This window comes from Molothrus aeneus, chromosome 14 (assembly GCF_037042795.1).
Source record: "Molothrus aeneus isolate 106 chromosome 14, BPBGC_Maene_1.0, whole genome shotgun sequence".
In the NCBI taxonomy this organism is placed as follows: domain Eukaryota; kingdom Metazoa; phylum Chordata; class Aves; order Passeriformes; family Icteridae; genus Molothrus; species Molothrus aeneus.
This window is the reverse complement of record NC_089659.1, coordinates 4,986,417-5,002,517: the sequence shown is the minus strand read 5'-3', so window position 1 is coordinate 5,002,517 and position 16,101 is coordinate 4,986,417. Positions and strand designations below refer to the sequence as shown.

Below are 16,101 nucleotides of genomic sequence, written 5' to 3'. Positions count from 1 at the left end.
ATGGGGAGAAATAAATGTTTACACCTCTACAGGCAGGCCTGTGCTTCAGAACAGAGCATACTCTCAGGTTAGAGACAGGGAAACTGAGGCACGGAGAGGCACAGTGACCCCCTGAAAGGCACAAGGCAAGCTGAGGTACAAATGCCAGGAGTGAAGGCTTTTATCTGAATGCCAAATCCACTCATGCAAACCTCCTTTCTGACCCACATTTTTACTCAAATCCCGCTGATCCTAGCAGCGACAGCTCAAGGACAGATCCTGACCCGGCTTAGAGCTGGGTGGCTCATGAACAATGAACTCTCTCCTCACTTTTCTGTGAGCTTTTGTGTCCTAGCTCAGTTTGGGGACAACCCAACCCAAGGTGAAAAGCTGGCTCTCTGTCTCAGACTCCCCTGTGGTGGCCCCAGCATAAGAACCCCGCAGTGTGACATTATTCACAGGTCACTCCTGGCACTGTGAACACCAGCTCAGAGCCACGACCAAGGACACACTGACACTCCCCAGGCCACCAGCACAGGGACAATCAGGCTGCTGCAGCCTCGGGGGACTCCCTGCAATGGCAAAAATTCAAACGAGGAGGGAAGGCACTTACCGTACAGGACTGCAATGAGCGACACGGGCATGACCAGGATACCCACCAGCATGTCTGCTACTGCCAGAGACATCAGGAAGAAGTTTGTGGCATTCTGCAACTTCTTCTCCAAGGACACAGCCATAATTACCAATATGTTCCCCCCAATGGTCAGCAGGATGACAACCAAGATCAGGAGGGCCGGCCAATTCTTCTCCCTCACGGACATCCGAGAGACTTCCCCCTTCTCAGAGGTGTTGAGAGGATCAGATGTAGGCAAACTCTGGTTCAGAGTCAAATTGCTGCTCAAGGACCAAGCCATCAGACCACCATGCAAACTAAAATCCAGTGTAACAGACACTGTTGTTAAGCTGAGCAATATTCCAGTGCTACTTAAAGTGCTCATTGTCTGGGGCTGGTTGCTCTGTCTCTTAACCGTGCCTCAGAGACGATCCCTTTTCCAAACTCCAGGTCCAAGGCAGATCACAAAACCTGAGCCAGAAAACCATTTGATCTTCCATAGTGAAGCAGGGCTTACAGAAGTTAGCGTGGAGCTCCTCTGCTTTCCTTGGGTGTGGTAGATGACGACCATTGACCACCAACCTCAAGGGAAAGGAGACTTTGCAATCTCCAGCTGGTTTCCAAGTTCACCATTCTGAAAAGTAAAGAAAAAGGATATTCTTCACTGAAACCACAGTAAACACAACACCTTCTTTATTCCCCATGCAACTGACACCCTTATTCTTCCCCTTCCTGCTGGCTAGGACATTCTCCAGACTGCCAGCAATTTATCTGAAGGGTACAGACTATGCCTCCAATCATGGGGGAGAGAGGCAGGGAATCACATCAGTGTGCTCTGGCTGGTTAAAAGCTGATTATCACTAATTAAATGTTTTGTGAAACCTGCAAAAGCAAGTCTGAAGAGCAAAATATGTTTCAATTGATATCTACTTCACAGATACTCTGCTGCTGTGGAAAATAGTAATTGCACAAAATTCCAGCCAATCCAGACAGTGCAGCCAAGCACAGGGTAATCCATCACCTTAAATGGAAGAGTTTGGATAAATTTTACATATTCTGAGGTAAAATGAAGGTGCTGTAAAAACCCTCAGATCTTAATGATTAACTCTCCTGTAACAACAAATACTGCAGTTCAGTTTCTATTGGGAAATGAATGGTGGATAAGATGCAATATTATCAGACAACATTGTATGATCCTTCTGGAACAAACAGACAACAAAGAGTTAAGAGAAAAGAAAGGACAAACTTTCATAAAAGCTGAGCACTTATTTCTGCTTTTCATCTATTTTTGTGCCATTGTTTCCTGCTGATCATGAGCACACAGCCAGGCCAGCAAGCCTAAACCCAGCATCCTGCTGCTCAGGACCACTGCCCCAGCAGCCCCATCCCACACCCAGTGGGGTCAGATTTCCTCACAGCATCTCACATGATTTGTGCTGCCTCAAAAAGGAGCTGACAGTGAGGGCAAGGCTGATTACTCCCATGTAACACAGGCCAGAGAACATCATGCTGCTGCTTCTGAGGTCCTTCAGCCTCATGCTTTGGGCTAATTGGGTAAATTGAATGTACTCCTGACTGCAGGCACGTGCTGCAGCCACTGAAGCTGAGGGCATGTATTCCCAGCCTGGTGAAATGAACTCAGTAATTCTGCCTGCCAGGCTTGTCCAGCTGATGAGAAACAGCAGCTTTGCTTTGCACTTCCACTGCACTGGGGGAAGCTCCTGACAGCCACAAGCAGCACAGGAGGAAAACACCTGGTCAAGCAGGAGGATGGAAGTGGACCAGGAAGAGAATAAAATCAATAGCAGGCAGCTTCATTTGAGCACATCCTCAACTTTTGTGCAGCTCACAGGAAAAGACTGTTCTATCACTGTTAAATAAATAACAAAATAAAAGCCAGATTTTTTTTAGTTGAATGCACTGTGGCACACATCTGACACAGCAATCCAGGTATCAAAAGCTAGATGTAGTTCATGAGATTACATTAGATTTCATCTAAATAGGAAGTGCTCAGAATCCTAGAATAAAATATTTAACATTCATGAAGGTTTTGGAACCTTGTTAATGGGCTTTGTGCACAAAAATATTTCTTAAATGAGCAGTTCATACAATGAACCCAGATTTGCTTCTGCATTGTAGTTAATTACTCCCACAGGGTCTCTAAACCTCATATTTAGGAAGGAGTTTTGCACAGCACAGAAAATAATTTTGCAGCTGCACATGCAGATGAATGAACAAGTGGTCACTGGACCATTTATTTTTTCCAACTTAGCTGGTCTCAAAAACAACAAAAAAAGGTCTCTAGAAAGTTTCTAAATAACTTCCGATTTTTTTTTTCCAAAACACAGCTTTTAATTCAAAGCTGTGATGACAATTTTTCCAAATCACCTTTCCACATTGAAGGAGACACTGGGCAGCCAAAGGATCACAGACAGGACATAACTCTAGATCATGAAAACAAACCAACAACCCCCAAACAAAACCACAGCACCAAAACCAACTCCAAGATAAAGCTTCTGAATTAAAAGTGTCTATTTTTATCACTGCTCGGGTCTGTATACTGAAATGGTGAGTAGAGTCATTCTCTCTTGCATTTTACATATTCAGATTGAAAAATCATGTGGGAATTTGATTACAGGAGTGCTCAAGCCTGGGCTCCACCTTCAGAATTAACTGTTCTACTGCTTTGCTAATACTCTTGTTATTATTTTACACAGATCCTGGCTTGAAGTCATCAGTTTTCCTTTTCCCTGCATCCTTCAGTCTCCTCAAGGTAAAACTTTGTGACTAATTCCTTCAGCTACAGTCTTCTAAGCACACCACTGTACCAGAAAAATAATTCACAATTTATTCATGGATTCTGCATTTATTTAAGAACCATCTCCATAATTTTAAATTGAAACATGGGCCCATCACAGATTTTTTTTCCAATAGCTAACATCAAAGTACGCATACTGAATTTTGTGGTCAATCATCAATTCCAGTTCAATCTACTACTGACAGTCCTGAGAATTATAATTTAAACATTCAGCAAAGCCAAATTCTTTTCTATGCCACTCTTTTTGATAAAGTAAAATAATGATTTCTTTTGGCACATTCTTTCCTTTCACTCTTTAAGTCCAGTTTAAAATAAACTGAAGGTAGAAAAACACTTTTGTCTATCAAAAAACACATGAATTATTTAAAGCAGAGGTTGATATGCTGGAGTTTTTGGATATTCCAGAAGGTTAAGTTGGAGTGAAGCAGAAGCTACAATGGTTAATAAGCCTGTACTGGTGGGGCTCACATGCCTTTGGGGGTATTTACCACCATTACACTCACTAAAAGGAAAAAGAACCAAACCTTTCTTGGAATAAACACAATTCTCTTTTCCTTTGAATTAAATGCATACATCTTTAGTTGTTTTACCCTTCAAAGCTCAGAGCCCTTTTTCCTGGAGAAAGGCAGCTGCCTGCTGAGACTGGAGATGTTCCCCAGCCCAGGCAGGATCCTGCTCCCCTGGACCCTCTGAGCCCTCCTGAGTCACTGAGGGAACCTCTGGATGTTACCAACGTGCATCTAAAACTGGGTGAGAAATCAAGGATTGTCAGCTTAGCCCAAAAAAACAACCTGAGTTTCAGGCAGACTGAGGTAATACATTAATTCATGATGAGTCTTGCTGTAAAAAAAAAAAAAAACCCAGAAGTACTTAATGATCAAAAGTGATGGCTTTCAGCAATTCCCACCCCACCAAGAACCCAAAAACATCCAATGGCATCACGGGTACAAAGGCCATATGCAAGAAAGATTTTCTCCTCCCAAAATATTGGCAGTCTCCAGTTCTCCAAGTCACATTGACATCTCCCCAATTACCTGATGAAAGCCAACAAGCTGATAAAAAACAAACATTTTTAAATAAAAAGTTTTGCCTTCAGCCTTGACTTTGATGGCAGACCTACATCAGGGAAAAAAATAAATCTGAAGTCAACTAAACTGAACTGTAAGTACTGCAATTTTTGACAGGAAAACAGTTGCAGATAGTTCACAACTATCTGAGCCAGATAGTCAGATGACATAAATTTTTATAGCTCCATGAAGCCCTTTTCAAAATGGCAAATAATTTAAAATTATATAATAGAATACACAATTTATGTTCAAGAAGGCAGATTTAAGGCTTCATTCTTCACTCTAAACCCTGCATTTCTTGCTATTTGCATCTTTATTATTTTTTTTAATCCATTGCCAATTTAATTTTCTCTTTTTTTGGAACAGAAGGTTGCTTTAAAATACAGATTTTCATGGCAAACTTGCAAAGGGCCACTTTCCTTTTAGTGATTCAATAAAGTCATGTTTTCATATGAAGAGAATTCTATATTTTGGGCAGTTGGAACTCATCTTTCTCCCTTTTGTAGCAGCACTAGGAAACATCCCTATTTCTGTGCAGTTCTATTTTTAAATAGTGTGTGAGAATGCTGCAAGTCCAATGGAGATGACCAGGGTGATGTGGGAGGAAGCACAATAAATACTGGGTTTGGTTCAGCCCAGAGGAAAAGCTCTGAACAGGGATGTCTTTGCTGCCTACATCTACCTGCTGGTACTTCCAGAGGAAACAGGAGAATTCCAAAAGCTGGGCAGCAAAACAGGAAGCAATTGTGACAGTGACAGATGTAAGGAAATCATGTATGAAGCAGGAAAAAAAGAGAAGAATCTCAGTGCAGGTGGTCAGACAGAGGCTGTGGGATCTCCATCCTTGCAGAAGCTCAGAAGACAGCTGGGATCTACCCCCAAACACCCATCTAACCTGGGAGTCAGCTCTTCCTTGAGCACCTGGAGGACTAAAGCCTTTCAAAAAGTCCCTTTCAGGTTAAATTATCCTATAATTGGATCAGAATTGTGCTTCTGAGCAAAGCTGTCCAGCATGGGGATGTTTTGAACTCCTACCCTTGGTGCAACTCCTGCGCTTGTCCCTGCTCACATCCCCTCCCCTTCAGCTTCCCCAGGGCCAGAAATAAAAGTGTGTGGCCAAGTGGGCAAACAGAGCTGTGAAACAAAGGGAAAACAAACCCAGTGTGCCTGGGGTGGGATCCAGGGCCCCAGAGCTGCCCCAGCTCACACCAGAGCCAGCTCCTCACCTTCCCCACCTGCTGAGGCCATGTCTGTCTGAGGATCCCACAGCTCAACATCCTCTGGAAGTGGCAGTTTTGGAAAGCCCCAGCTCATTCTTGTCACTTGGCAGCATCAGGAAATCTCCTTTCTGTTGGAAGCAATGCCCCCAGTGCCATCACAGAGGCAGCATTTCCACAGGCACTGCAGCAGGGAAGGAAAAGTCAAACGCCAATGATTATTCTGTAGATACCCACTGCAAATTAACTGAAGTTGCAATCCAGAGAAGTGGTTATGCCTAATTTGACTATTTTCCTGAGCTACTCCTGAACTTGGGAATATATTATTAGCACTTTGTTTCGAGATTTTCTTTCCAAGGAAGAATTTGATACGTCCTCTTCTGTTTTGCAAGAAATTCTGGAATTTTTCCCAATAGGAATTGGAGATAAATCAGCGTAAAAACCACTTAATAAAACCTTAGGGAAACCTCCCCAAATACAGCTTTCTACCAGTCTTTTTTAATTCTGACACAGAAAATAACTATTTAATTACTTTTAATTACTTGTAAATTAAAAAAAGAGCATTTAATTTTTTCAGAGCAAGGAGAAAATGGATTTTCTCAGATATGAGTTCAAGTAGTGATATTTTGTAGGGTCATAATAATGAATCACTACCATTCTGTCTAAAAGCAAATAGCATCAATTTCCTTCTCTGTATCTTCCCTCATACTGAGTCAGAAAGGCATTAATTTCTTTTCCAGACATTTCAAGGCGATACAAACACACAGAGAGATCTTAATCCACCTTCTGGCTGTAAGACCAGCATCCTTTTTTATTTTCCCTTTGTGGAAGAGCACCTGGGAACCTCACAAGAAGATGTAGATACTCTGCCACTCCCTGCAATGATAAACTTTCTCTCTTGGCTCAGACATGCAGAAACACCACAACAGAATAAATCTGAATCTCATCACACACTGTTCTAACTTCTTGGAATGATTATACCCTAGTTGTTCATATTTTCTAAGGGTAGATATAATTCCAACCTGCCTCTCTGGTTTTTTGTTTCTTTTTTTTTTTTTAATACACATGTCCCCAGTGGCTGAAATTCGAAGCACATATTAACTCTCTGCAGTTAGTGCATTTATCATGGCAGTCCTGACCCTGCCTTCCTGTTGCTTCAATAAATCACATTATTCATGAACCTGGATCATGCAAAGTCCTATTGAATGCAATCAAACCCACATTCCTGCACTATTTGTACAGCTGTGCTCCTGAAAGTTCTTACTGAGCTTGACCAGCCCCATAGTCTGAATTGGCCATAACCTGAATTTGAGCCCTGCCTCGAATTTCTGAGAACCAGCTGGAACACAAGGGACATTTATCTCCTGCCAAACTTTTATACCCTTAATGCAACAGTATTGTGGGTATTTGCTCCCTGGCACATGGAGCTTTGAGAGTCCCCAGCATTCCCAAGGCAGCTCCTGTGGTTATAAGGACCTGGTTTCTGCCTCCACTGCAGTGAGTTTCCCTCTGTCCCTTTTAATTCAGCTGCACAATGTGGCAAACATCAAGTGTGACATTGGTGGGAAAATCCTGTGTGACAGCTTTTTTACACTCAGCTTTTCAGGGTTCTTGCAGTAAACCTCTGTTAAACGTTTTCTTACTCTTTCTAAACTTTCTTTAAGTTTAGAATTTTTAAACCAATTTTTCTTCTTCTCTCAAATGTTTTGCATGGCAGCTCTTTGTTTACATCATTAAAGTCTGGAAGTGAGCACTTATCCAAAATGAAACATAATAGACCAAAGCAACAAAAACACTTGCTTAGCTTTCTTTAGCTAACTTTTTTTTGAAGTTTTAAAACCAGGCTTATTTAGAAGCCAGAAGACTCCACAATTTTCAGCAGTTTCTGATGTACAGCGCTCTATCCCACGTGGGGTTGAGTAACTTCACAGCTCTAAGTGCAACCACAGCAAGACACACCTAAATACGTACATGCCTCTAAATAAAAAACACTCATCAAGTGATTTACATTCAATTCATGTTTTAGGGGAAATATCCCACCCAGTATCACTGGGATTCTTTGATGACTGTGCACGGTTTGCAGCAGTGACAGAGAGCAGCAGCAGCAGCGTGGCCAGGAGCAGGTGAGCATGGAGCAGCTCTGAGTCACAGCCTGGCACACTCTGAGCACGCCCACCCTGCTTGGGGACTGCTGCTGACTCACTCTTTACTTACTAAGTCACATTTCTTAATCAAGCAAGAAATCCCTTGATGTTTCCCTCCCTTGAGCTTTCTCTTCATTCCAGCTCTCTGCGCCCTCTGAAATCACACCTCAGGACCCCTCATTTTCCAGTGAACACAAATTTCTGATGCTGTGACATGGTGCTCACCCTGCACCTCATCCCACAGGAGATCCAGGGGAAAATCTCCCCTCTTCCTTTGCATGGCCCTGAGCTGGGGCACTCTGAGCCCTGGTACATCACCAGCACAGGGCTGCTCACGTGGGGGTCCCACAGCCAAAACAGCTTCTCCCCCAAATCTGTTTTCCCAGTGTGTAGCCATGATATTTTATGAAAAATCCTTTCTTTAGGAATTTTTTTCTCTTGAGAAGCTGAGAGGCCTCAGGAACAAAATGTAACCAATGGTTATCTGCTGCTGTGGAATGCAACAGGTGCATCTGGGATTGGGCTCATGTGGTTGTTTCTCATTAATGGCCAATCACAGTCAGCTGGCTCGGACTCTCTGTCTGAGCCACAAGCCTTTGTTATTCATTCTTTCTTTTTCTATTCTTAGCCAGCCTTCTGATGAAATCCTTTCTTCTATTCTTTTAGTATAGTTTTAATAGAATATATATCATAAAATAATTAATCAAGCCTTCTGAACCATGGAGTCAGATCCTCATCTCTTCCCTCATCCTGGGACCCCTGTGAACGCTGTCACACCAGTGAGCACCTCAGCCTGCAGAACTCTCCAATTCAAGGCTCAGGCACTGATTTTTTAATAGAGGTCTCTTCCCTGCTGTGGTGGTGCACTCTTAATATAGGTTACAGAGTGCCTCTCCTGTTATCATTGCTGTCCAAATGTCTTTATAAAGAATAAATTACAGCATCAAATAAGCCAAGGAAGAGGAAAACAAAGCTCAAAGCGTAATAAAAAGTGTGCCTAATGAACTGACAAATGGCTCAGGGCTTTTACTGTAATAGCTTAATTAAATATGTGTTTTCACATACCTGTGCAGTGTCAGAGAAAGGATTATTGAAACATTCATAAGTTAATTGACTTATCTTTATCTCATGCATAGCAACAGTTGATACAATAATTACATAGAAAATGTAGCTACTCATAGGGGGTTTTCCCTTTTAATTTCCTTTTCTCTTGGGAAACTGACCCATAAAAACCCAAAATGGAGTGGCTGACAGAATAAATTCAAAAAGCCAACACTTTTCTGCTCTAAGTATATTATATATATAACTGAATATCCCGATAAATCTGTAGTAAGGGAAACTAATAAAATAGATAGAAAATAAAACTCTTAAAAACTCGTCTTAAAAAAACAGGAAAAGGACAAAGACAATAAGATGGAACAGTTACAGCAACTGGTCTTCATTTCAAGATAGAAAATTATCCACACAATTATAGAATTCTTAGTTTGACCTTAACCAGGCAAAAATTCAGAACAGATTTAAAAGGAAAATTTGAGACACAAAAATGTGTGGAAAGTGCTGTGAAAGGCAACATGAGTTTCCCAGATGTACATTGTAAGTCTTGGCTTGGTGTCTTGGGATTTTGTTCATCTGTTCTGTAACACTCCATTCTTTAGGAAAATAAAATAAAAAAAAAATAATAATAAAAAAGGCAGTGTCTCTAACTCACACTTCATTAAACCATTTGATATGGCATCACCAGGGAAGTTGTTATGAAAACTCCAGAGAACAAGATGAACTGAGCAATTGTGAAGCTGCCACGGTATTGGCTGCAAAGCAGATGAAAATGGATTAGACTGGAAACACAAACCCTGGTCTGGAAGGAAGGTGTCTGTTGAGGTTGGTAAGGTTTGACCTTGATAGTAAATTGGGGTTGCTTTTTTTGTTTGTTTGTTTTTAATGTTGCCTAACCAAAACATTTACTTTGAGAACCAAATACATTGATAATTCAAAACCAAAATTCAGCACCCACATCAGTAAAGGTTGGAATGTAACAGGAAAATCAGAATGACTGAGGGCTGAACAAATCAAATAAGAATGAAATATGATAACACAATGAATAACTAAAAGAATTTGGCTGTAAACTATGAGTTTATCAGTCAGAAACAAAGATAATTACTTCAGCATCTGAGCCATATGCAGGCACAAGTGGGACATGAAAGAGACAAATATAATCCAAGCTATAGATATAGCAAGCAAGGGATTTCTGTATGCTCCATCACTCCAAAAGCAAACAAATACCTGCCTCCACCCCCATCACACATTGACTGTTTGATGCCATAAGAGGCCACTTTAATCTGGATGCCTTATTCCAGATAAATTCTGCATTGTGATGCTGCTCACAGACCAAGCTAGGGGACACCTCTGAGCTCTTACACTATAGTAAATCACAAGTATTTTCAATTAAATGACAATGCCCAGGGGGCCAGACAGAGCTCAGCATAGTCACTCTTGATTTGCACTAGAAAACAGGCCAATTGTGTTGAAACATCCTCAATGTGATTAGAAGCAGACTCTTTATTTAGGGAAATAATTAAATTTTCAAAGCATTTGACAAATTTAATAGACATCATCTATGAATAAGTCAGGGTGTGTAATATGCCTGGAGCAGGAAGGAAAAGGCTCATTAGCTCTGAGAGAATAGACAGATGGGCAGTGCTGGGGCAGGGCTCTGACAGCTCCCACATTATGTAAGCACAGGAGCCAGGAGCCGGGCGCGTGTGCAGGAGGCATTTCCATGGGAGCAAATTGCACTGACACAAACTGGCATCTCTGACATCAACACATGAGTCAGGGAAAATGAAGTGAAGGAGACAAGACGTAATTGAAAATACTTCATTTTCCAGCACGACATGAAAGGCAAAGGAGGGCTGTAAAAGCCAGTGTAATTTGGATTAACCTGCTTCTCCGTGTGAGCTAACACGTGGAAGAAGGATTTAGTACATTTCAGATTCTGTCCCAGCTGAGGTGTGCTGAAGCTGCAGCAGAGGGAGCAGTCCTGAGTGCTGGAAAGAGCAGGCTGGTGCTTGGCTGCATTTAACAAGATGGTTAAGATCACTGAGAAGAACATGGAAATAGGAGAGAAGCTGCAGACAAATTCAGTGTTGCCATGATATTTTCTGAAAAATCCCTGTGCCAGGACTTTTCTCCTGAGAAGCCAAGAAACCTCAGAGGAAAAGAAAAACAATGATTATCTGCTGCTGTGGAATGCAACAGGTGCATCTTTGATTGGTCCATGTTGGTTGTTTCTAATTAATGGCCAATCACAGTCAGCTGGCCTGGACACTCTGAGAGTCATGAGCTTTTGTTATCATTCCATTCTATTCCTTTCAAGCCTTCTGATTAAATCCTTTCTTCTATTCTTTAGTGTAGTTTTAATATATCATTTTCTTTTAATATCATATATATCATAAAATAATAAATCAGCCTTCTGAAACATGGAGTCAAGATTCTCATCTCTTCCCTTGTCCTGGGACTCCTGTGAACAGCACCACAATTCAGCAACAGAGCAACAGGGAAAATATGAAGGTTAAAGGCTAACAAAGAAATGTAAAAGACAACCTCTAGTCTCAGTGGCAGTCTAAGAAGGAAAACTTGCATTTAGAAATTCAAACAGGATCCAAAGCAGCCACTTCCTTTTTAAAAGGAGTATTCTTCCTACATTTACCTAAAATGTGGGGGGTATCTCTGAGGTGCATCAGCAGTGCTTCCCAGACGGGCTGTGGGTGCTGCTGTGTGGGGTCAGAGACCAAGGGGAGCTGTCCCCATGTGAGCAATGGTGCCAGGGGACCAGGCTCTCCTTCAAAGGGAGGGCACCAAGTACACTTTTATTCAACCCCACAGAGGAAAGACAATGAAACTATCACAGCAATTTATAGATGAATCAGGTAGTGTCTGTGTTTTAATGGCTGAAACAAAGACAGCTGAACTCTAATGGTGTCGATTTTCTCTTGTAAGTGATTACTAAATTGCTTCCACTTTGTCAGCAACGTAATATCTCTGTGAACAGCTCAGAGTTAAGGAAGTGACAAACCACCAGTTGTCAAGTGGAGAAAAACACACATCCACATACACTGAAAGTAGGTTTGAAACAGAAACACTTCTGTTCCTCTGGAAACAGCAAGGCTTTCAAACAAGGGAAATACTCCATCAGAAACAACAGGGCAGGTCCATCATTCCTGGCTTCTGACCTCCCACAAATTCAGTATCACCGCAAACCAAAATAATTTGGGTGCTGGCACTATTGATGATAGGTGAATGAGAGTTTTGCTGTGCCCAGTGAGTGCAGCAAAAGCGTGTTTGGAGGCAACATCTGAAGTCTCTGAGCAAGGAGTGTGTCCCTTTCTTGCCAAAGTTCAAATGCTGGAACAGTTTGAGACAGAAATTGCTTTAGTTCAGCAGTACAACTACAGCACACAGCAAGCACTGCACAGAGAGACATCAAATGAGGTTGGGGAGCCAGGGAATCAGCAGCAGAGAAATCTCTCTGGGCACTGAGACCTTTAGTTCCCTGTCTGGTCAGTGTGGGGGTGAGGATCCCACCATCCCAGCCAGGCTGTGCCTGGGACTCAGCTCTGCCAGGGCTGAGCTGCAGCCAGGGGAGTTTGGGATTCCCCTGCACACAGCTTTGTGATGAACAGATACAACTGCTCTGCAGCCTGGGTTAATTAATCACACTGACCTGCTGATCTAAAAAAGCCAAGAAGCAGAAGCCCAAAGCCCTGATTCCTGTATTGCTACTATTTTTTTGCCCATTTCCTGCATATTACAGATGAAGGAAGGTCTTGACCCCTGTGTCAGCCAGCTTGGAACAGTTGCAGAAATAGGGCCTGGGTATATTTGTACAATAACACAAACACCTCTTGAGTTCTGTGTCAGTAAATTGTATCCTACATTTTCATTTTCCAAAACCACTAAAGAAAATGGTCATTGAAATATCTAAAGTAACAATATTCTAAGCAGCTTTACACCAGGCAGTGTAACCTTTACAAACACACTTTGATAAATAGTAGTAGTCTAAAATGGAAACAATTATGTTACTTCCATTAATTAACAGGCAATAAAGTACTTCCCTGTGCAGGTGACCTAACAAATTACACTGGCAATGTTTTTATCCCACACACATCTGATCCTCAAAGATTTGGGTATAAAGGACAAAAAAACAGCCAACACTTTTTTCAGATCCCAGTTTTATCAACCTAAAGCAGCCCAAATAGAAATTAGAAATAGTAACTCAGTGAGGCTGAAATCAGCTTCACCCACATGGGTCAACAGGAGCATGTCCCAGCATGTTGGTGCTGGAAATCAGTTTGTGGGGCTGAAATTGTGCCCTTCAGTCCAGGGGACATGGCACAACACCCTGCTGCCACCACTCCTTGCTGTCTCCTTAACAACTGAGAGGAAGAATCTCTGGACCATCCCATGCCTAATGCATGGTTTGAACTCGTAGCTTGCAGGGCCTTTAGTGAACTGTCTCAGGAAATCCCAGAAGTAAAAACAGATTCCCTCCTTTGATATGTGCCCCTTCCTCAAGGCTGGAGAAAGTGGGATGCAGAAGCCCACACAGGGCTACAGGAACATGTGAACTTCATTGCAGGAAAATTGTGTGCCACAAACCAGGATTCCAGTTACAGAGTTAAAGCTTCCATGAGACTGCCCCAGGCAGAATTCTCTGCTCCAAATTATAACAGACCTCTCAATGTCCTTAAAAATAGTATCTTACTCAAGCACTTTGTTCTGCAAGCCTGAGCTGTTAGAAAGCCAAGGAGCTCAGTACAGACACTGACACAGAACAGGAGGATGTTCTGTGATGGAAAACCCCTCTGGGCAAGAACATCATCCATGGTGGATAGCAAAAACTGCTGGTGGTGATGTGCTACTGCACAACACTTCACAAGAGCTTCAAAGAAAGCATGATCTGGCAAAACAGACACGGGAACATTATTCCAGAGCACTACCAAAACCTGGGAACACCCATCATTGCACCAGAATGGAGGACTGGGTGAAGGCACACGTTCACCAAAGTGGGGAGCACCATATAAGCTGTTAAAAACCTCAGGGATGGATCAGACAAGTAGTTGATGCCTCAGGCTTTAGCTTTTCTATTTTTCAGATTCTGTACTGCTTTAGTGTGTACTTCATAATGAGGGGATGGTGAGCTCTTCACAGCGCTGGGAGACAAAACAACTCCTGCTCCAGCTGGGGACCAAGGAAAAATGATCCAAATCTCAGGCCCAAGAGTACAAACAACATGGACTGAAGAGAGAAAAACAAGAAGGATGGGACTTCATAAGCTAAGGCTCTAATTGGACAATTAGTTCCAATATGCACATGGAGCAGAACTGATAAAAGTGAGAGACCCCGCGTCCGGCTGTGCATTTTGGGACCATTTTGGTTCATCTTGGGTGCAGCCCTGGCTGGGCTCTTGTGCTGCCCAAGGTGGATCCATTGAGGCCTTTTAATAAATCCCTACTTTATTCTTTAACTCTGTCCAGCCTCTGTTCTAGGTCAGCCTTCACAAGGCATCACAGTCATTGAACACAGTGGGGAGCAATATCAGTTACAGCTTGTGAGCAAAACTGAGCATTTCAAACCTAGCTGCAGTCTCAGTGTTTATCTGTGGCTGTGAGAGCTGTTGAGATGGAAGATGTTAGAAACCAAACATCTCTGAAACACTGGAGAAAGTCACCTATACACAGCTGAAGCAAACCAAGAAATCTTCTTGCAGCAGTTTGTATCAACCAAAAATAAGCATGGGACATTAGAGGATCCTGTTGGAGCTGATGGCAAGCACAAATTAAGACATGTTACCTTAAATCTCTTTCATTTTTGCCAAATTGTGAGACTTTACATTGGCTGAAGACCAAGGGATGATGCAGGTATTATTACCAGTGCATACACTGACCCAAGGCACAGAAACTTCACCAAATGCAGGGACCTGAGCCCCACAAAACCCACAGACAACTCTGGCCTGGGCAGAGAAGAGCTCTGAAAGTAAAGAAACATTAACTTAATCCTGCCTTCCCTTCCCAGCAAAGCTGTGTGGGAGGACATTGTTCAAGCACAGAACCAAGGATGAAAGCCAAAAAAACCCACTACCAAAACCTAGAGCTTGTAACTTCATTGAGGATTCATAAGGCATAACAATAGCAAACAAAAGTTTTTCCTCTTTGATGCTTCTCTAGCATTAAACTCATTTAGAAAACTGAAGTAGATTATACTTTGTGCTTTGCAGATAAAAGCACTATTGTAGTCATTTGGATGCAGAAGGGCTTTGCTCTGCCAACAACACCATCCTCGTGGTGCAGAGCAGAGCCCTGAAACACCAGCCCCAGCTCTGAATGGGAGCCCAGGGCTCATTCAGGACCCAGGGGCTGCACTCCCCACCCCGAGCCAGCAGAAATCTGCTGCTGAGCAGGGTGAGACCAAAGCACCTCCCTGAGAGCTCAGGGACAGGGTCCATCCTCACCCTGCTCCACGAGGGCTGGAGGCTGCACAGCAGCAGCCACGAGCGCAGCAGGGAGGGCAGGCTGGGAAAAGCTGGGAAAGCAAGGTTATTGCTTGAGCAGTAGAGCTATTTTGGCGGCCTGCTTGTTAAAATAATACACTTTAAAGACATAAGAATAAAGACCAAGGAAAAGCAAGAGCTTACATCAAAGCCAAACGCTCCATTCTGCCTTTCCCCAGGAGGGAAACAGAGACAGCCCCTCACACATCTGCCTTAAGACATTAGAGGAAAAACACAGAATAAGCTGTTTTTACTGAAAGGATTGAAATACAGGACAAGGCTGAACTTCGATCATAAAATTTATTTTTAAAAGATTATAAGGAATTCTTGTAAACAAAATACTTCTTGCTCCTACTTGCTACTATTTAATACCAAATGAATTTTTTTTACTTCCTTTCTTTTAAGCTGCAAAAGCTCAGACCAGCTATGAGAAGTAATGGCAGTGTGAGTTATTCCATCCCTGCTTTCATGTTACTTTGGGATGTAAAAATGAAACTGGTCCAGTACTGCAAACTGCCATAGGTTTTTCTTGCAAGTCTTTTAGTGTCTTGTGTCTTGGGTTTTTAAATATCAGTCCTTTGAGACAGAAGGTCTCAGGGCTGCAGACAAAACAAGAAAAATACACCTCCTAAAGGCTTCAGAAACAGAAAGCAAAAATATATATAAAAGCAGGGTGTGTTTTTTTCTGGATTTTCTGATCTTGGGCACTTGACTCAT

At 42.4% G+C, this 16,101-nt stretch overlaps 1 protein-coding gene across 3 annotated transcripts in view; it reads right to left on the bottom strand.

Moving 5' to 3' along the window:
• The window catches only part of HTR2C (5-hydroxytryptamine receptor 2C), a 216,889-nt gene that overhangs the window by 41,783 nt on the left and 159,005 nt on the right, over positions 1-16,101 (bottom strand). For 2 of the 3 annotated variants that reach the window (XM_066559604.1, XM_066559606.1), the window contains exon 3: positions 593-1,226. In XM_066559604.1, coding sequence (XP_066415701.1) covers positions 593-977 — 385 coding nt within the window. In that variant the 5' untranslated portion in view covers positions 978-1,226. Of the gene's footprint in view, positions 1-592; positions 1,227-5,703; positions 5,730-16,101 lie in introns of those variants that run through there. The other variant, XM_066559605.1, reaches the window with a different exon arrangement.